This window comes from Procambarus clarkii, chromosome 1, assembly GCF_040958095.1.
Source record: "Procambarus clarkii isolate CNS0578487 chromosome 1, FALCON_Pclarkii_2.0, whole genome shotgun sequence".
In the NCBI taxonomy this organism is placed as follows: domain Eukaryota; kingdom Metazoa; phylum Arthropoda; class Malacostraca; order Decapoda; family Cambaridae; genus Procambarus; species Procambarus clarkii.
Genome location: NC_091150.1, coordinates 47606240 through 47629186, shown reverse-complemented (window position 1 = coordinate 47629186; position 22947 = coordinate 47606240). Strand labels below are relative to the sequence as shown.

At 40.9% G+C, this 22947-nt stretch overlaps 1 protein-coding gene and 1 long non-coding RNA gene across 2 annotated transcripts; both read right to left on the bottom strand.

Annotated features, from left to right (window-relative positions):
- Positions 1-1585: 1585 nt before the first annotated feature.
- Positions 1586-22272, bottom strand: LOC138353991 (uncharacterized). The gene is made up of 12 exons (XM_069307698.1): positions 22015-22272; positions 19580-19794; positions 16064-16271; positions 14706-14929; positions 13307-13484; positions 11089-11170; positions 9615-9717; positions 5421-5601; positions 4838-4956; positions 4375-4544; positions 3590-3729; positions 1586-2457 (listed from the first exon to the last, which is right to left on the bottom strand). Exons 1-12 carry the CDS (start codon positions 22064-22066, stop codon positions 2318-2320), a joined length of 1812 nt encoding a protein of 603 aa, XP_069163799.1. The 5' UTR covers positions 22067-22272; the 3' UTR covers positions 1586-2317.
- On the bottom strand, positions 13673-14699 carry LOC138354079 (uncharacterized). The gene is made up of 2 exons (XR_011223412.1): positions 14439-14699; positions 13673-13814 (listed from the first exon to the last, which is right to left on the bottom strand). It is a non-coding gene; the product is annotated as an uncharacterized lncRNA (long non-coding RNA).
- Positions 22273-22947: the final 675 nt, after the last annotated feature.

Below are 22947 nucleotides of genomic sequence, written 5' to 3'. Positions count from 1 at the left end.
CTGTCCCAGCTCCTGTAAAATATTCCTTATTCCGACTTCTACCCAGTTATTCATTCCTCCATCCTTGCCCGCTGGCAGGGTCGTTTGACTTCTGTTACTCTTAACAAGCAGCGTGCTTCTTAAGGGTAGTGTGTGTCCCAGTGCCCTTCCTCCTACCTCTGTAACCGGCGGTGGAAAACTGTTCTGGCGAGGTTACGTACTGGCCATACCCGCTTAACTCACAGGCACTTATTGAAGCGCTGCCCTGCTCCTTATTGTCTGAATTGTATGTCCCTCTTACGGTCGTGCATATTCTTGTTGAATATCCTGACTTTCAGGATGTGAGTCCGTCTTGCTTCCCGACTGTCCCTCGCTGTCACTTGTCCGTCGACAGTATCCTTGGTGAATCTGATACCTTTGATGTTGTTCACCTTATGTATTTTTCATATTGGCATCCTCATAATATTAGTATCCTTAGTGATATTTAGCGCCTTTTGACTTGATGCCTTCTTTTGACAGTTACTTACTTACTCCTAACTCTTCGCCTTTCTAGAGAATATAAACTAAGCTCTCTTAATGCGTTTTAGATATGTTATGATGTACTCGGAACATTATGTAAACAACATCCAGTGTGGTGGAGTCCCTGTGGTCACTGTTAAGATCCTTGACCTATGGGTATGGTTCCTCTGATTTTGCAGTTGTAAAAAATATATAATAATACGGCCTTGTCTACTAAGTGTCTAGGGTAAATAATTCAACTGCTTACTCAACAAAGCGATATACTTAAAGTAAGGGTAACAAAGAACATACAAACATATAAATGGAAATACAGGCAGCCAGAAATATTAATGCACCAGAATACAATAACACAATATCATTATATAAGCACTGATCACTATTTTAAAAATTTAAATGGATAGATGGGTATGCACATAATGGTCTTTCCAGGCAATTAGCTATGTTACTAAACAATAAACAGGTACCACAGACTTACCTCCCAACATGTCTACGCCAGCCAGCTCCACCCACGCGACTGGTGTTGCTGGAGCATGCACAGCGTGGCGTCTACAAGGTACCAACTAAAACCCACATGAAACCTCTAGATACTCTGCTATCAGAGAGTAATACTTAAGAACATAATTATAACTAAACTTATATGCCTATAACACTGCTAAGATGTAAATAAGAAATTAAGTACAATCAATAAACAGGAATAATTACAGGGGGTGAATCAGTAACGCTGGGTTGATACACTGCACGCATTACTGGAACATCCCAAATATGGTCATCCCCCCATGAGACGCCACAGTCTTCCCTCACAGGAATGAACATGCAATAGCATTAACAAAATATTGAATACAGGCACACTACAGCATGCTACAATTTAAATCAAGCATATATATACTGGAACACAACTGGATACAATGTTTTATTTAAATAACTGAGGAAAGAAATAATGGACACATATTTATTATGATAAATGTTAGAATCAAATATATGGATTCGTAACAGTCACCTTGTGCTCAGGCCGTGAGGCAGTGCTCACTTGGGTGACCAGCACTCTCATATGGTTGTTATGTAGCCGGAGAAGTAATTAATAAAACTGTCAATGTATGAACTTGTTTATTTCATCCTACGTACATATACTACATTGAGTTGAATGGAAACGAGATTTATGAAGTCTTACTCCGATCTCAAAGTTTTACCACAAACTTTTGGCATCAGGAAGATAGACTGATAAATCTAATTATAAATGTTGCTGTTGTTGTTGTTTTAGATTCAGCTACTCTGAACAAAAAAGTTCCAAGCAGCACGGGCTGTTGTGAGCCCGTAGTGGACTCGAGGGTTATAAATGTTGCAGACTCACGACAGTACAAGTGGAGGAACTGTTGATAATGCCCGAAATGGGAGAGAAGGGGTGAGGAACGACGTGAGGGAGAGCAAGGTTAGGAGTGGGCCAGGCATGTTTGATGATTGATTGAAGAAGATTAAGCCACCAAAGAGGTGGCACGGGCATGAATAGCCCGTTAAGGCATGAGGAAGGGGTGAGGAGTGCATATAGGTGCAATGTTTAGTTTCAGTACTGAAGTGATAGGCGATAGTCCGCAGGTCTAGCTTGAAGAGTGAGGAGATCCTACGGAACTAACAAAAGGTCAGGTGTGGAGGGCAGTAAAGATCCTACAGGTTTGACACGGAGAGACGGAAGGTCCAATAGGTCAAGAAGGGAGGAGCAGCAGTTTCTGTAGGAACTGCCATGCCTCCCGCATAAAGGAACAGGTGTCCTATTGGTACATCAAGTAGGGCCAACAGGGCTGCTGTCATGTAGGAACGAAGGTACCTAGAGGTCCGGCATGAAGGAGCTGCAGGTGGGGAAGCCCTCAGGGACAGGCGGTAGGTCAGAAGGATCCCCAACATGCAGGACGCCGATCATCCCAAGCTCTGCGTGGAACACCAGATGACAGTGCATCAACCACCAGCCTGCGGAAGACAAAAGTAATGGAGTTATACAAACAAAAAATAAAGGCGTCGAGGCATGCACAACACTGCAAGGCAGGCATAAGCGGGTAGATCTTGTTGAGACCTTTAAAATACTGAACAATTTATACTATATTAATCCAGACCACTTCTTTAAAATCAAATAATGCAGCACATTCAAGTAGCAAAGACTTCACACTCAACAAGCCACAAAATAGGATAGAAAACAGACGATGCTATTTCACCCATAGAGTTTTAAATCTATGGAATCACCCGGGAAAAAATCTTAAAAAATGAAGACTTATTACAATCCACGTCGAGGCCACTAGAGATGGCAGCCTTGACGCGGCAATAATAATATTAACCAAACACCAAAACAATTCTTAATCATCAACTTCACCTCAAGGATGAGGTATAATTGGAGGTAAGCACTTCAAAACCACTACATAATTATTGCTATTATCTACTCCCTATACCTGATCAACCAGGCTGTGATTCATACATCAGGCTGCGAGCAGTCGCATTCAACAACCTGGTTGACCAGTCCAGCAACGAGGAAGCCTGGTCGACGACCGAGCAGCGGGGTCGCCGAGTCCCGAAATCACCTCAAGGTCTCAAAGTAAGGAAACCTCCATGGTTAGGTTAGGTTAGGTTAAAGGTAGGGTAGGGTAAGGTAAGGTTAGGTAAGGTAAACACAGCGTATTAATCTCAAACATGAAATATCAAAATTCAAAACTATTTAAGTACCCCTTTGAATTTAATTTACAGGAAAATCTAATTCTTTAGCAGTTACAAAAAACTATTTTTTTAAGCATAGACATTTAATATTTTGAACCAACGATTTATAATACAATAAACTTATAACTTGAGAATTTTTCACCATTTAGGACAAAGGTTCACTTGCCAATTGACAAGTAGATTATTATTGGAACAATAATATGATTTCAGACCGTCAAAAATATCAAAATAAGCGTCCAGGTCGTGTGAGAATGGGTTTCGTGTCGCTTAGTAATCACTGTACCTTGAGGAGGACCTCAAATCATAAATTTATGTAACTAAGGTTTAGGAGCATAACGTGACATGTCTTAAGTAAATATGAGTAGGAGGTGTTAAGCAGAATAAGCGAGTGTCTCACCAGGGTTGTTAGCAGTGAACCTGACGACGGTGTAGCCTCCGTCAGGGATCGTCACCGTGTCCTTCTTGATGGCGTTGGTCAACTTCCGTGAGATGCCCCCAGCAGCGTCTAGAGCCATGACCTCTTCCACTGTTGTCTGGCTGTAATTATCAAGCCCAAGGCTAGGATGAGCAGGAGGTATGTGATGAAAATATTACTCCATACGTTGTGGGCCTACATGATCATGTATAGTGCTTTTCCATCATAGAAAACATAAATATCTTAATGGAAAACTGAACAAATTCTCAAGAGCATGTGAGCATTACTAAAAACGTGTATATGTCATTGACAAACTTATACAAATTGTGAAAGTTATTTTGATGTTGAAGGTGATGAAAACATTCTTATTAGGAGGTACATTTAGAAAGAGGTACTATTTGAAGGTGGCACTTATCTGGGAGGCACACATGAGGATGACATGAAAACGAAGTATTACAACTGATCGACAACTAATATTTGTTGAGGTTGTAAAATAGGAGATGGCACTAGTGGGAGGAGGCCCTAGTCGGTAGTGGCAATGAGAGGTTACACTAGTGGAAGGCTGCACTAGCGGAAGGTTACACTAGCAGAAGGCTGCACTGGTGGAAGGTTCCGCTAATGGAAAGGGCCCAAGCGGAAGGTTACAGTAGTGGTATAACAAGGATGTGGCAACAGTTAGATGTGGTAGGTGTAGAGGCCAGGTATTGGGAGATGGTTATACTGGGAGTCGGACTAAATACGTTGGTACAAGTGTGAGTGTAACTGACCTGCCGAGGCGGTCCATAGCCACCACATGGAAGTTGTTACCGTGGAGGTGGAAGGGATGGTTCTCATCACCAATGATGCCCTCATCCACCAACACCAGCTCCACTGTCTCCCCTAACGCCACCTCCATCACGTAGGTGCAGCTGCAGTAGTTTCCGATACAAGGCGGCTCCTGGTTACGTGAAAAATTATGTTACTTAATTCGTATTAATTGTAAGACCTTCCACAACCCTCCAATAAGCATAGTTATTCCTAGCAAGGCACAAACCATCCTCCCGCCTTGCTGCGGTCGTCCCCAAACAGGCAGCCATTAATTTTGTATACAAATTAATGACTTCATATAATATAGTTTTGTGCGTAGTTAGATTAGTGTTTGAGTTCCATTGACCACAATTTATACGTAGAATCAGCGGGTGAAGCATATTAAGAGGTGCTGAAGCATAGGAAGCATTAGTGTTGACTCACCTCGCCGTAGAAGCAGACGGTGGGCTGAGGGTCCTGTGGCTGGGAGAGCGGAGGGGAGAGCGGTAACCTGAAGCTGATGTTGTTCAGCTGGGGGGTGTTTGCTTGCCATCCCGCAGACACTGCAGGAACCAAGTTTTCGTTATAAAACTTGATTGACTAGGTTAACCAAGTTTTGCCATAATGTATCATTATACTTTATTAAATACTCTGAAAAAATATCACGGGAGGTCAAAGTTATGGGAAATATATCTACAATAATAATGAAATGTGGGTATTTGATTTAGAAACAAAAAATGTATTTGAGATAACAATATGTGCATTTCCCCTACAAATCCCAGTTTTCGATTAAAGTTACGTAAATGTTACTAGCAAGGCGTAGTCTGTTAAGCACTGCTGGATTTGGCCAGTAACTGGTTGAGTGACTGAGGACAGCCTCGCCCTTTGCTAGGTGGGCTTCTATAGGCTGAGGTGAGCTCCAGCCTCCAATAACAGTACAGCATGATAACCATGGGATTTAAGGCATCTGGGAGCCTATCATCTGTGTTCTATCTTCTGAGGTGCTGAAGTGGCTCCTCGAACTCACCTTCGAAGTAGGAGTATAACTCAGGGTTATACATCAAAAGGTTGTCGATCTGGTTGAAGTTAAAGCCAAGAAAAAACTGCTTGTCGACGTGTTCCTCTAAGGTGCTAGGGACGAGGGAGGTAAGTTCAGCCATGGTAACCTCTTCTAAGGGGACTCCGGCTGTGTTGAGGGGATTCACCACCTGAGGACAGCACAGATGAGATCATTACCTTAGGGTATTACAGAGTTGAGAAGGTTCCCTACTTTGGTCACACAAGAATTTAAGAGTTCACCCGTTTGGGATGTAATAATATTGAAAGATATTAGATTCAGGTAGAAAGCATGTTAAATTAAGGACCTGCCCGAAACGCTATGCTTGTTAGCGGCTTTTTGAGAATGTAAAAATACCAATCTTATGTAATCTCATATGTGGGAAATTTTTACCCACTATATCTATATTATTATCTAAGAAATGTATTATTTCTATATCATATCAAAATCATATCAGAATCACTATAGCTTCATTATACATCTTGATCCTAGATGACAATGCCTATGATCACGTAGACCATAGGGCCCTTGGTTGCCTACATGACTTTGTGCATGATTTCTCAAGGATCCAGAAGCTTCTAGAAGGATTTCTTAATTAAAAAACTATTGGAACATAGAATCAATTTCCGGTAAGGATTAAATGAAATCCTTAATAAGAATCAGTGGTACTATCAACTACTACTTATAATCTTTATATCCTATATCTAATTATATTATAATCACATCTTATCTCAATCATATGTCTAGACAGTAAAAATAATCAATCAATATTCATAGAAGGCTACCGTGCTCAGGGAGCATGGGGTGGGGGGGGGGGGGGGCGATGGCTGGGAGAGAAGCGCCCACCACACCCCGAGGGCGAGAACGCGTGTGTTTACAAACAGTGAACAAGTGTCGCGTGCCTTAGAGAACATTAATCGACTCAGAACACCTTATCGAATTATCTTTATCACCAGTGATTACTCTCTAGAACTGGGGGTGTACCTGGACAATATATCTACAAGGAAAAATTCCTATATAAGTGTAGAGTGGAGCACACAAAGTGACACTGTCTCCACCTAAACCATCATCATCCTACTGCAAACGCAATTAAGGACAATCACGTAGCAATGCTACTAGATCATCTACAGCAAAGCTGTTATATAAAATATCGTGCCTAAACTCAACAAGAGAGTTATCCAGTCTGGCACACTGTCAAACAGGCACCCGGCAATCAGAGAAGTACATTGAATGTTATTTAGTATATTAATTGACCGCCAATTGTATGCTTGTATTACTTTAATATATTTAATAAGTCTGTCTGTCGGTTATAGAGTGAGGCAACGCCTCATATTTCAGTAAGTTTATCAATATCGTAGTGCAGCTGTTGAATCTTTTTCCAAGCATAGAAAAGCTCATGAGTGTCCCTTGTGTGGGAAAAGATTCAATCAGGCTGACTGAACCTCTTCATATAAATTGAATATATCTATATATATATACTTGAATATATAAATTCAGTTAACAATTGCTTGCTTAGTTATCTTTAATTTATCATATAAGTTTATATAATTGAATATAATCTTTAGTGCTTATTTAATAGTACTTAGACTACATTTAAGGTAATTTAATATCATACTTCTACAATTTAAATTGTTGTTTATAGTATAAGAATATATTGGCTGTTGATAGTTATGGTTCTAGGCTGGAATATGTATATGTTTAAATCCCTGATTTAAACAGAACCAGTCTTCAGTCATAGAATTGAATTGATTAAAATCTTATCCTTGTATAAAATACAAGTTAATGTGAGATACCTGTCTGCAGGTGGACTGAAACTTCAATCAACTAATTCATTTACCCCACCTGCCCCTTACAGCCAACAATCTGTCATTAGGAAAAGAGGGGCTAGGATTTACGACCCTAGCTAGAGACTTTAGTTGAATTAATTTGCAGACAGTAATTTTTAATTTAGTTCAGTACAAGTCCCTGGTAGTTCTCCTCTCATATCAATCCCGGCAGGTTTTTCCCATATCATAAACCCATTGTACCTTTTTGTAATTCTAATTATTATAATTGTAATTATAAAGACACTTCCTTGGCAAAAAAAATAGTATGTTATTATGGTGAGTGCAGCCCTGGCCATGATGGGAGACCGCTTGCCGTGCACTGTTAGGATACCACAGTCCGTCATAGACTAAACCGGTCTTCATCGAGTCTTATGCACATACACTAGCACAAGGGACTGAGGCCAATGTTTGTACTGAAATATACAAATTTATGTAATAAGACTGATGTTTAATGTAATATTTAGGGTCAAAATGACGCTCTGTTGTGGTCTAACGCAATATCCGTTGACGATGCTTTATAGGTCATGTGACCCGTGATTATGGTACAGAACGTCACTTGTTTAAGGTCACCGAATGTGTGTGTGTTCGCCCTCTATGTTTTGCGCTCATTTAAATCTTATTCTATCTGAGCCTCCATAAGCAGAACCGAGCCAAAGTTTTGAGCAGAGGCAATCTGTTTGATGCAGAAAAATCAGACGACCCACTATTAAACAGAACTAATCAATGTCAAGGAAATGCTTGTGACTGGCAGAAAATCAGAGGTGTCCTCTGCAGTGTGACAAGAGTTAAGGTCTGTGTGACAGTTGTCAATGCGAAATACTGCTGATATCTTTTAGTTCGGCAAGAAGTCATTTAAAGTTTGGAGGTGTAACATGGATTATTACTTCTCCATATACATACTGTACTGCATACTTCAGGCCACGGTTGTGACCCGTGCATCATCACATGAAGTCATACTCATTGTTTGGTAGAAAAAGTCCTACTTTTTGTGCTGATAAACGTTTGTGAGGAAGTTGTCTTGAGAAGTTGATTTTTGTCTCGACAAGATAAAGTGAAACTGGACAACCATTATCCATAGAATAGGAATCACCTCAACAGAACACATATACACTATTGTTTACAGGTAACTCTTCACTGGTGTGACGTTGAGTGACCAGGGTCATCTCACTGGCTCTCTAGTACTGTTATCACAACATCAGTGATTGTCTTAACAATCTTGGAAGGTTGTAAGAGACACACATACATCCGGCAATAATCTTGGCACAGTTATTTCATCAATTCAGCGAACATGGAGGCTAGTAGCCTCACCAACTTTTCAAGTTGACACGTGAGGGGTAGGGGAGCTGGGGTTGGCTCTAGTGTCACTTTTTTTTTTTTAGATATATACAAGGGTTGTTACATTCTTGTACAACCACTAGTACGCGTAGCGTTTCGGGCAGGTCCCCGAAATACGACCCCCACGAAGAATCGTTTTTACAACCAAGTACCCATTTTACTGTTGAGTTAAACAGAGGCTACAGTTAAGGATTTGCACCCAGTAAATCCTCCCCGGCCAGGATACGAACCCATGACAAAGCATGACTCTTAAAGCAACATCATCTACTATAGCGACCTCTGCAATTTTTATAACGTCTGAAATCTGGGATTCGTTTCTTGATGAATGTTTAGCAGTTTTCAACACCTCATAATATTAATTTGTCATCATGATTGAGAGAGAAGGTGGGAGAGGGGGGAAGGGAGAAAGGGAAGGAGATGGAGGAGGAGAGAGATACTCCCTCTCCTTCCCCACCTTCCCTACTCTTCATCACATTCCTTCTACACCACATACACTAAAATGTGAGATACCCTACACTAAAATAGTTATCCGTTTGTTTTGAATTCGTTTCAAAGTATGGGGCAGCCTTCAGAAGAAGGGGACGGAGGGAAGGGAGGAAGATTGTACTGAAGTTACGTGTTTTGTGGTGCTATGGCCAAATTAAGAATTTCTGTTCATTTTCCCATCAGTGAATAATGTTGTATATTAATGAAAGTGACGACTTTTGAGTCCGTCCTGGACCCTTATCAAGGCATGACAAGCAGGAGTGGGAGAGGCAGTCAGTATAAAGCTAGAGGGAAGGTAAGCAGCAGGGGGGGGAGGGGTAACCGAAGTAAACCATGATATCTGAGCCAATGTCTAAATTGCGTTTACTCATTACAAATAAAACCATGAAAATATATAAATATATAATAGGCATTATGAGATGTGTCGACTCAAGTCAGGGAAATTGTTAGTGAGACATCAGGGCGGTTAAGGTTGCCTGTAGAGTGTTAGAGAAATACTGAAGAATGACAGACTCACGACTCCTGGCGGGTAGTTGGGGTCGTAGGCCAGGATGGCGGCCGGGTCCTCCTCCGGGGCGCCCTCGTACCGGAGCACCGCTCCCTGCATGCACTCGTTTGGCCTGGTGGCCAAGATGACGATCACTCACAAGACAACAGCTGGACAAGCACCAGGCTTTGTCGCACGCAAATATATTTGTTCGCACACACACATACACTCGTGCACAGTGCACGCAAAAGTGTACTTACGTGTTTACACACTCGTGCACAGTGCACGCGAATATGCACTTGCACTCATGTACTAGCAGCATTAATGAACAAATTATATTATATTTTAATCTAAACATTGTTCCCACTGTGTATGCGATGCACGTATACACTTCGACATGCACTGTACACCGAGAGACGTACCCAGCCTCTGTGTATTTATGCTGAAAGTTTACTTTAGTCCTGAACAATGTACAGGACTTTAGTATATATGATACTTTTTGGATAGAAAGTGTACTTTTTAAGATCTAAATATTTTAAAATGTTCATATACGATACATTTTTAATGGAAGCGGTACTTTTTAAAGATTTAAATTATTTTAAACTCACGCTTTTTTAATTTCTGAATGTGTATGTTTATGTGTATAAATATGCCTTAAATTAATATTATGTATCATAGAAATGTTCACCATTGTTTTCAAGGTGGCAGTTTAGGAACTATTTCTCATGAATAGTATTTTGGGGGATTCTTTCGGTCAATAAATATGTCTGAGGTCACATAATGTGCTGTATGTGTGTCTGGGGGTCACATAATGTGCTGTATGTGTGTCTGGGGGTCACATAATGTGCTGTATGTGTGTCTGGGGGTCACATAATGTGCTGTATGTGTGTCTGGGGGTCACATAATGTGCTGTATGTGTGTCTGGGGGTCACATAATGTGCTGTATGTGTGTCTGGGGGTCACATAATGTGCTGTATGTGTGTCTGGGGGTCACATAATGTGCTGTATGTGTGTCTGGGGGTCACATAATGTGCTGTATGTGTGTCTGGGGGTCACATAATGTGCTGTATGTGTGTCTGGGGGTCACATAATGTGCTGTATGTGTGTCACATAATGTGCTGTATGTGTGTCTGGGGGTCACATAACGTGCTGTATGTGTGTCTGGGGGTCACATAATGTGCTGTATGTGTGTCTGGGGGTCACATAATGTGCTGTATGTGTGTCTGGGGGTCACATAATGTGCTGTATGTGTGTCTGGGGGTCACATAATGTGCTGTATGTGTGTCTGGGGTCACATAATGTGATGTAGGTGTCCCTGGGAGGAGAGGAGAGAAATAATGAGAGAAGAACTAACGGGAAGAATATAAGGAGATGGATCTAAGTGTTTTTGGACGGTTTTTGAAGTGTTTGATGTTGACCACGGTTATCAGCGGTCGCGTCCGCGACGACGCTGTGGTGGTCATTTAGAAGGTATCTGACATCGCAACATAAATGTGATTCTTACTGGCAGTCGATGAGGCCGTTGAAGCGGATCCAGTAGTTGTCGACGGGCTGGTCGGCCGCCAACACCACATCAAACCTCTCTCCTGTGGGACGCCACCTTAATTATTATTGTGGTTTAGTTCCCATCGTCGAGGACAGCATCCCTGTGAGGATAACTGAGCGCCTCCCATAGGTTGACTCGCCTGCCCCAAGATACAACCCACAACAGTTGATAAACTCCAGAGTATCTATTTACTGCTGGATAAAGAGAGGCCTCAGAAGATATGAAACATACACAAATGCATATGTCCTGCTGCAGGAATCGCACACGGGATCTTTCGGGTGTGTGCCGACTGCGTAGGCTACGACGCTACAGGACTGCTACATTGTAGGGAAGTGAACTCTCTACTTAGTCGGGGGCAACTCGCAGGTGAATTTACAAAAGTATACACTTAACTTTGGCGCAGAGAAGCGAGGTTTATCGCAAATGTTCACAACTAATATTAAATTCTGAGATTATTCTGTAAGAGATAGTGCAGGCAAAATATAGGAGGGTGGGGGGGGGGGTGCTGTAACTTACACTACGAGTCTAACTTACATGGTGGAACTGTAACTTACAATGTCGGACTGTAACTTACAATGTCGGACTGTAATTTACACGGTGGGTCTAACATATATTATGGGACTGTAAGTTACACTGTGTAGCAATGGCCTGCATTATATTGAATATAATTTACACTTTGGAACTGTAACATACTGTGAGACTGTACCTTACACTATGAGTCTTCAAGGCAGTTGTGTTCACATCTCTTTTGAAGCCAGGTGAGGTATATTTGATGTTGGATTTAGAGCATATCAACTGCACGAGGCTTATTAAGGCCATGACACTAGCTTAGTGACCAACCAGCATTAATATACTATAGCCATATTCAAACTCCAAGACTTTACTAAATATACAGAGTTTATGCACCGAGAAATGGGGCACACTTATAAGTGTATAAACCCTGATGCAAGTTATCCAAATTCCTGATATTAAGAAATCTTTTAGTAATTACATAGAACTAGTAGGACATCTGAACTGTTGGGACTGACTAGAACTTTGCCTGTATTCGCTGAAACGGAGATTAAAGACATTTTTGATGGTGTATACGTATGGTTACTCAAAGAAAGAGACAACCAAGAGACGGCCTATCACAGTCTCTTGGTGTGATAGCCTATTAACAAATATTATCTTTAAGGAGAACCCTCTAGTCTCGCGTTAACACAGTGAATATAGCACAAGTTGTTAAATTGTTCAAAATAAAACAATATACTTTCGTCAACACTACAGCTGTGAATACATTGGCACTGCGGTATTTGTTTGCACTTACAAAAAACTTATAAGTATGCAGCAGAAAATGACTCGACAGAATAGACACAACAGTAGTCATCAGAGTATATGATGACACAACAGGACTCACCAGAGTACATGACGACACAACAGGACTCACCAGAGTACATGACGACACAATAGGACTCACCAGAGTACATGACGACACAACAGGACTCACCAGAGTACATGACGACACAACAGGACTCACCAGAGTACATGACGACACAACAGGACTCACCAGAGTACATGATGACACAACAGGACTCACCAGAGTACATGATAACACAACAGGACTCACCAGAGTACATGATGACACAACAGGACTCACCAGAGTACATGATGACACAACAGGACTCACCAGAGTACATGACGACACAACAGGACTCACCAGAGTACATGACGACACAATAGGACTCACCAGAGTACATGACGACACAACAGGACTCACCAGAGTACATGATGACACAACAGGACTCACCAGAGTACATGACGACACAACAGGACTCACCAGAGTACATGACGACACAACAGGACTCACCAGAGTACATGACGACACAACAGGACTCACCAGAGTACATGATGACACAACAGGACTCACCAGAGTACATGATAACACAACAGGACTCACCAGAGTACATGATGACACAACAGGACTCACCAGAGTACATGATGACACAACAGGACTCACCAGAGTACATGATGACACAACAGGACTCACCAGAGTACATGATGACACAACAGGACTCACCAGAGTACATGATAACACAACAGGACTCACCAGAGTACATGATGACACAACAGGACTCACCAGAGTACATGATGACACAACAGGACTCACCAGAGTACATGATGGCACAACAGGACTCACCAGAGTACATGACGACAGAATCAGCCGTGTAAGGAAGAATGGGCTGGCCATCAGTGGCGATGACGACAAGTTTGTGGTCGTCGACCGAGACAATTATTGGACAGTTGAGGCCCCCGGCGTTGATGAGACGCAGACGGTGACGCAAGCCAGGGGTCACATGCACCACCTCCAGCGGCGTCTGCAGAGGAACGCAGAGGGTGTCAGTGAACACTGATGGTTAACTGGGTCTCAATGTCTAAATGTGAAACTAATTTGTTCATGCCACAAGTGTGAACACAAGGGAATACAAACTCCTTGTGTAATGCAGGATACCTTTACTCAACGTGTCGTTGAGGGGCACCGACTTAGGCAATAGAAACACACACGAAATAATCACGTTCTTTAAGCCCACATCCTGGTCACGATTAGTGTTTACAGTTACAATGTTTAGTGTGAGCTTCTGTTCGTGTTTCTGTTGAGGAAGCTGGTTACCAGGAAGTAACGTTGTCTTCACCCAGCAAAGGTGTTTCTGCTCCAAAGAAAAAAATAATATACTTACTGTTAAGAAGATATTAAATTAATGAAGAACAATTATTTGGAGATTCTGGTAAACTTTAGTTAAATATTACAACTTGCTTCTTTAGGCTTCAAACGAGTATTAAATATTTAATAGAAAGTAATAATCACCATTGGCAACACATATAACATTAACGTTACTGTTAAATCAGCAGGAGCTCTGAGGTGACTCGAACTGAGGTTTGAGTCACCTCGGAGCTCCAGCTGATTTTCTCGTTGACTATATTACAGTGTGTGTTTTCTCTTTGTATCTGTAATTAACATTACTATTAAACAGTAAATTTTATTGGCCATAAACAAAGAGAGTCTATGGCCAATAAAATTCTAAAATTCTATGGTCAATTCTAGGGTGTCAAATTTAGGTTGTCCTAACTGGAAAAGAATATGAATATGACAAACTAAACATGATGGGGATGATCTCATTGAGACCTTGAACATACTGAACAAGTTGGAGGATATTTAACCAGACCACTTCTTTAAAAGGGGCAACAGTTTTTAACTCAACAAGCCATACTGTAGGACAGAAAACAGGAGATCCCCTTTCACCCATAGGATTATAAACCCATGTACCACCTACCCGCCGAATTGTTGTTGTTTTAGATTCATCTACTCAGAACAGTCCCGTAGTGGACTTGCCTGACACAGGAGCGGGGCTGTGTCTGTTGTACCCGCCTAGGTCTTGCACGGCAAGACATTACTACATTCATAATTAAGTTGGAAAAAATCCTCAGAAGCAATGGAGATGACCTTCGAAAAGCCGGCCGTCTCCTGTCCCAGTTTAGGCCACTTAAAGAGATAATGGCCTTCTGGTAAAGGCATGAGACCCCCTTTTTTCACTCTTTACCATGGTGGCAGATGTCCTGCCCTTGGCGTTGACGAGGATGTTTGAGGCGAATTCGTCCCCAGTGTAATGGATGCGACCAAAAAACTTGTCGGTGACGGAGCTATGGATCCAGTCGAACATCATAAGGACGTGTTCGGGGGAATCTACGTCGTAAGTTGAGGCCTGTTGATCCTCTGCCTCTCGCACCACGAAGGGGCCGAACACTCCACTTCCTCGGTGAAGTCCTGAGAGGGAGACACTGGGACTGTATGTGTGGGTATTGGGCATTATGTATGGTTCAGACCTACCGATGAGAGCTCATTCATCTATTTGAGAATTATCTGATTGATTGCGTCTCACTCGCCGCTCAAGTCCCACTAGGACAGCTGTACTTGTGACATAATATGAAATACAATATCGTGCCAATAATGCAGGTGCAGTGACGTATATGGCGGTAAATGTACCACATTGTAATTATAAAGTGTGCAAGCACATTTTGATGTGTCTTAACGCTGTTTTTGTGGCGAATGTACTCATGAAGTTCAGTAGGTTAGGTTAGGTAAAGTTTGGGAAGGGTTAAGCCATGGTGACGTTATGTTAAGCTAGGCTAGGGTGACGTTAGGTTAAGCTAGGCTAGGGTCATATTATGTTAAGCTAGGCTAGGGTGACGTTAGGTTAAGTTATGCTAGGGTCATATGATATTAAACTAGGCTAGGGTGACTTTAGGTTATTGTAAGTTAAGCTAGGCTAGCGTGACGTTATTTTAAGCTAAGCTAGGGGGTGATGTTGTTAAGCTAGGGTGACGTAATGTTAAGCTAGGCTAGGGTGGTTAGGTTAAGCTAGGCTAGGATGCCTTTAGGTTAAGTTACGCTAGAGTCATATTATGTTAAGCTAAGCTAGGTGACGTTATGTTAAGCTAGGCTAGGGTGACGTTAGGTTAAGCTGGGCTAGGGGTGACGTTGTAAAACTAGGGTGACGTTTTGTTAAGCTAGACTAGGGTGACGTTATGTTAAGCTAGGCTAGGGGTGATGTTGTTAAGCTAGGGTGACGTAATGTTAAGCTAGGCTAGGGTGGTTAGTTTAAGCTAGGCTAGGGTGACGTTAGGTTAAGCACGTGAGTGCTTGAACAAGTAACTAAGGTGCAGGTAACGTTATTTGTGAGCCCTAGCAAGAATCTAGGATGCAGGTAAAGTCATGTGTGAGCTTAAGCAAGTATCTTTGGTGCAGATAACGTCAAGTGTGAGCCATAGCAAGTATCTAGGATGAAGGTAACGTCATGTGTGACCTCAAGCAAGTGACTATGGTGCAGGAACATCATATGCGAGCCCCAGCATGTTTCTCAAGTGCCGTTTTCCTTGTGCGTGTTGGCTGCCAGCATACCTGAGTGAGAGTGCCACCAGTGAGTGCCAGTGGTGGTAGCGAGGAAGTTATAGCGGAAGGAGCCACCTAAGATCGGGCACTGGGTGAGGAATGGGACACCGTCGTAGTACTGGAAGTCTTGCATGTGTTGACCGTGCCAGTGAATAGTCTCCGTGTCCGACAGCAGCCAGTTGTACACGTCCACCACAACCCGGTCGCCCTCGCACACCTGACCAACACAACACACACACCTGTCACTTTAAAACATATTATGATACAATGCAGTGGGATCTAACTCGCGTCTCTGGACTTGCCAGAAACACACACACACACGCACAGTCAGCTATGGTAATTGGAGCGCCTGTTGGCTAAGGTTGTCTGGCATAATAATATAAGTTTTATTATGGTGCAGACAAGGGTGCAGCATCAGAATATAATAACCCATGGTTTAATAGACAGTGTCAGAAAGCAAAAATGAGAAGTAGAAGGGAGTGGAGGAAGTACAGAAGACAAAGGACAGAGGACAACACGATTAGATGTAACAGAGCTAGGAACGATTACATTAACATAAGAAGAGTATCGGTAAAAAATTATGAGAATGATATTGCAATCAAAGCGAAAAAGCAACCTAAATTACTACATAGCCATATAAGAAGAAAGATGTCGGTGAACGACCACGTGACAAGACTAAGGAAAACAGAAGGGGCATATACTGAAAATGACAAGGAAATCTGCGAGGCACTGAATGCCAGTTTCCATGGAGTGTTCACAACCGAGCATGAGCAGCTCCCATTGTTAGAAGAGTTTACCCTAGATGAAAGACTCAGATATAGAAGTGACAGCCGAGGAGGTAATGAAACAGTTAACAACCCTGGATGCAACTAAAGTGGTTGGACCAGACAAAGTATCACCGTGGATACTAAACGAGGCAGTGCAGGCCCTCAGCGTGTCTCTGGCAATGATCTTTAATGAGTCACTTATATCAGGAGAATTGCCCAGTTGCTGGAAGAAGGCAAATGTACCTATTTTCAAGAAAGAAGATAGTGAGGAGGCACTTAACTACAGACCCATTTCACTGACAAGCATCCCCTGCAAAATACTTGAAAGAATAGACTAAGACCTAATGACTGTGTCACTTTAGAGGTTTTGATTAGAGAATTTGATGTGGGTACATTTTCTGTTTATTCAATATAGGCATTAAGTGCCTGGTTTGCTTGTTTATTATTTACTACATTACGCAAAAATGCTAATATATTCTTCATTGTCAGGACAGTATTATTTTGATATGAATATAATTCATTTAGCACCTCTCTAGACAATTTTCTTTGGATGACAATTTTAGTCATCCACTCAGCAGTGGGTTGATCCACTTCACTGCTGAAGGATTTTAACAGTGACTCGAGATTTAAAATAAATGTTTGCAAGGAGTCAACCGATTGATCTGGTTGAGTTAGGTCCAGTAGTTGGTGAACGTGATTTATGATAGCGTTTTCTTTATTATTAGGACTATCAGTAATTTGGCTTAAGGCATCTTGCTTAGCCTCAGTTTCAATTTCAGCTTCAGGTTTTAATACAGCTTCAGTTTTTAATTCAACTTCAGCAACTAATTCAGCTTCAGCTACTAATTCAGCTTCAGCTACTAATTCAGCTTCAGCTGCATCTTCATCTTCAATTGCAACTTCATTTGTTTCTCTGGAAGGCTTGTTAATTCAGTAGCTTCATGAATTGAATTCACAGAACCCATGGAATATGAGCTTTCTGAAAGCTGTTCTGATTCTGTTAATGTAACATTACGTGAAGTGGTATTAGATGAGACTGTAGAAAATGAAAGTTTAACTACAATTATTGATCCAGTGTAAGGATCTAATTTAATTAGAGGAGTATCATCTTGATTTAGCTCATTTATTTCATCTGAGCTGGATGCTTGCTTTGGTATAGGAAGACTATAAAAGTGTTCCAACCCAACAGGAACATTTTCTGTTGCAAGCACTTTGTAATAATGATCTAACTTGGCCTGTATTTTGTCTTCATAGTTGGCAAGGCCAGATTCAATTAGACTTATTTCGTCTGGGTCAGTATTACTGACAAGGATCATATATCTATAAGACTTGATTATACCCTTTACTAGGTAAAATTTTTGTCTAGCCACTTTTGTGGAAATTCCTAGCCTGATTATGTCAACTGGATCTGTTTCTAACCAGTTGTCACATTTGTTGAGTAGCCTTTCAAGATTCTTCTAGTCTGGGGTAGCCATGTTGGCTATGGGTTTGAGCCTTATAGGGCTTATATAGCTAATTATTGACAGCTATGGTACTTGCTCATATATGTGGAGCAGATATGGTTATTAATAGCCTACTATTTAATTTCTTAGTTAGGCTGATTTTAATCTTATCTCGTATTGAGGTTTGCTTACCTACATAATAGTAAATAGCTAAGATTTGAGTGATACTTAAATGTTACTGCGGTTGTACATCCGGTTAGCTCTTCCATATCACCATCAGTCGGTATAGTGACACCTAGTAGCACTCAAAGGTGAATACAATAAGAAATATTATGAAACAGATACACAGTTTGTGTAAAATAATAATTCATCCTGTTTAGGGTTTGCACAACATTAAATAGTAATACACCAGTACTGTCTAACACAGTACTAGTTAGAAATTAAACTACTTAATAATGTAGCTAAATTAGTTTAGGCTAGAGTTATACACACCTAAGTACAATTCCAGTCTAAAGATATCCTACCTCTGTGGAATGGCATAAAATAGTGTAAATGAAGTGCAGATATTGGTATACATATAGTGCTATGTTTTTTGGATTTTTATAGTTTTTGTTATATATAATATATACACTTGTAGGTACTTGTAATAACTTGTAATTTGTATAAGAAATTTAACTATATACAGTTAATGTTGGCTTGCTAGCCACAATCTTCTGTAGAGATTAATAGTATTAATTAACTGACTGGTTACATATGCCCTAGACTCTCGTGACAATTTTTCACGAATTAATCTGGCAAAAATGAACGTAAATGGTATTAACACAAAGAAAATAATGGTTATATGATGTGATAAATGTAATGTAGTTATTAAAACAAATATCGTTCATTTGCTAAAAATAATTAAGTTTGTTGTATTTTCAAATGTAATTCTACAATTTACAAGGAAAACAACTTGTGAAATTATTGTTTTTATTACTTAAAATAGTTTATGTAATCAGGCACTACTGACCTGATGACAACACTACTGACCTGATGGCAGCACAACTAACCTGATGGTAGCCCTACTGACCTGATGACAGCACCACTGACCTGGTGACAACACTCCTGGCGTGGTGACAACACTCCTGGCGTGATGACAGCACCACTGACCTGGTGACAACACCACTGACCTGGTGACAACACTCCTGGCGTGATGACAGCACCACTGACCTGGTGACAGCACCACTGACCTGGTGACAGCAGTACTGACCTGGTGACAGCACTACTAATGACCTGATGACAGCACTAATGACCTAATGACAGAACCATGCACTGACCTGTACGCTGGGTCCAGGCAGTTGACGGTTGATAGCAACTAGCGGTCTGGCCACTCCGTCGCCGGCCACACACTCGGGACGGGAGCAGTCAGTGAGGTTGTGGGGGCAGTCGAAGCAGGCGCGACTCATGGTGTGGTACTCCTGGAGGTGGAAGGTGTAGCGGCAGGTGCGGGTGTCGCTGGCCACGCACTCTCTCTCGCACTCATGAGCGCCGTCTGACACCATTACATGGCCAAGAATTTGCTCTCGTTAATCTTAAATGATTCTCACATTAAAGACAATTAAGTCTTGTAGGGGCCTGACAGCAGTTAGGTTTTATATACCTGTACTGAGTTTTAGTACTTAACAGAAGAATGTCAAATACAGCAAACTATATTCTTGCAAGAATATAAGAACTTTCGTATACATAAATGAATAAATATATATTTTTTAACAATTAATCTTCATATTATTTGTTTTCTTACGAGGCAAATAATAAAGTATTGTTTGTTATAAGATTATTGCAGCTCGTCCTCATAAACAAAGGCCAAAAGTGATTCCATGCACCCGCCAAACCCCCTGTTTATGAATGAAAAGCGATTTACACACGACTCACAACTGCTGAAGTTCGAACATATCCGGAACAAGTGCTTCACTGACGAATTTTGTTCGAATCACAACGCTATAAATGCTTCACCCACGGACTACAAATACAAATAATCGCCAACAGAACCTAAACACCTAACCTAACCTATCCTATGCCTATATATGCACAATATGCTAATATATTATAATATTAATTTATACTTGAGAAAATTCCCGTTTTGAATGAACAGCAAGTTAAAATTTATGAATACGTCTGTGGGGTCGACCGCTGGATGTAATGGACTTGAGTCGAAAACGGGTTGTGTGAAAACCGCTTTTCATTCATAAACAGGGGGTTTGGCGGGTGGATGGAATCACTTTTGGATCTTTGTTTGGAGGACGGGCTGATTTATTATACGTGGGTGAAGCATTTATAGCGCTGTGGTTCGAACAAAAGTTGTCAGTGAAGCACTTGTTCCGGAAGTGTTCGGACGAAATCAGTTATGAGTCGTGTGTAAACCGTTTTTCAATCATAAACAGGGGGGTTTGGCGGGTGCATGGAATCACTTTTGGGTCTTTGTTTGGAGGACGGGCTGGATAACGTCCGAACACTTCCGGAACAAGTGCTTCGCTGACAACTTTTGTTCGAACCACAGCGCTATAAATGCTTCACCCACGTACTACAAATACAAATAATCGCCAGCAGAACCTAAACACCTAACCATACTTAACCTATGCCTATATATATGCACAATATGCTAATATATTATAATATTAATTTATATTTGAGAAAATTTCTGTTTTGAATGACCTGCATGTTAAATTTATGAATGCATCTGTGCGGTCGACCGCTGGATGGAATGGACTTGGTCGGAAGACGGATTAGATAATTGAGAGTTGCGTGCAGACAGCCACCGCTGCATTGGTAACTTGTTAATTGATAGTACTTAATGGTATTGTAAATCAGTGGTATTTTAAGTCAGTCAGTGGTATTGTTAGTCAGTGATATTGTAAGTCGGTGGTATTGTTAGACAGTAGTATTCCAAGTTAGTGGTATTGTACGTAAAGAGTTTTGCATTGTAAATTAGTAAGTTGTATTGTAAATGAGTCAGTGGTTCTGTAAGTTGTAAATCAGGGGTATTGCAAGTCAGTGATGTTATAAGTCAATGGTATTGTGTCAGTTGTATTGTAAGTTTGTGGTATTTTAAGGTAGTGGTATTGTAAGTTAGTGGTATTGTTAGAAGTATTATTATTCAGTGGTACTGTAAGTTAGTGGTATTGTTAGAAGTATTATTATTCAGTGGTACTGTAAGTTAGTAAATATTAGTCAGTAAGTCAATCGGTGGTATTGCAAGTCAGTGATATTTTAAATCAGTGGTATTGTAAGTCAGTCAGTCGAATTATAAGTCAGTCAATGGTATTGTAAGTCAGTCAGTCGAATTATAAGTCAGTCAATGGTATTGTAAGTCAGTGGTATTGTAAGTCAGTGATACTGTACGTCAGTAGTATTTTTTGTCAATGGTATTGTAAGTCAGTCAGTGGCATTGTAAATTTAAATTACATCGTTAAATCTCATCATTCTAATTTTTGCTTTAGATTTCATTACAATCACTCCTAAATGTAAAAAATTTTGCTGAATAAATTTAGTTAATTTAAATTGTTGAGTTGGTATAAAACTTATTTTGCATGATACAATTGTATAAGATCTCTCGCTATCTAGTTGGGAATGTAGATCTAATTCTAAACTGGATGAGATGAATAATTGTGTGGCATTGTATAACAATTGCTTGTTATACTGGGGTGACAGACTATGCAGTGAGACCTACATGATGTGGCAGCATATACATATAATATGTGGTGACAATACTCACGTGCGAGGGAGGCCAACACCACCACGCTGATGACACCCGCAAGGAGCCTCATGTTGCTCTCGGGAACACCTTCTGCAGCTCTCTTCAGCGCCTCTACTCTATTTATAGAATTATTTATAATTTATATATATTTTACTGTTCTTTTTTTTGTTTTAATGTAAGTATGCTAAGGAAAAGTGGTAATGAAAATAAGTGCGAGTAGGGAAGGTAGCCTAAGAAATCTTGCACGCACTGGTGCAGAGGTCTCCTCTGGCTGTGACTTATCAGTAAGTCAGACATATATATATATACCTGTACACGTGCAGTCAGGTCTGAGTGCATATCTGTCCACGTGGGAAACTAAAGCTGTCGCTGAGATGTTTTTCTATTTTCCACATTTTTGGGTTAGTTTTTAATTATTAGTGTCGGTTATTTTTTATATATTGGCTCTGTGGTTCCAGATTATAAACTTCCTAGAACCTATCGTTGAGTATTTAATGTGCGTTCTTATCATGTGCTGTGTTCATACTCCTGTTGTGGCGCAATACTTTCTCACTCACTGACATCTCCCTGATGATTCTCAACTTTGGATACCATGACATTCTTTGTCTATCAGTCGTATAATGCCAACGTACTTGTCCTTCCTCTTTTGTTGCTAGTCTTCTCGGCTTGTTACCTAATTAATTATTTTAATAATTACTTACCTGCTTTTTCGTTGTCTGTTCTCTGTATTTCTTCCTTACTAGTTCCATTTGTTGATCCATGGGAAGGTGTGTTGTGCTAGGCTGCCTTTCTTCGTAAAGGTAGCACGGTGCTTCTCTCAGATGTTTTGTAATTTACTCCTTACTTTGCACAGTACGTCTTAAATTGTCTTCTCTTTGAATTCACAATCAGTGTTGTGTCAAACTGACATTTCTAGATTGTAAATAAAATATGAGCGTCACTTGTTTACCG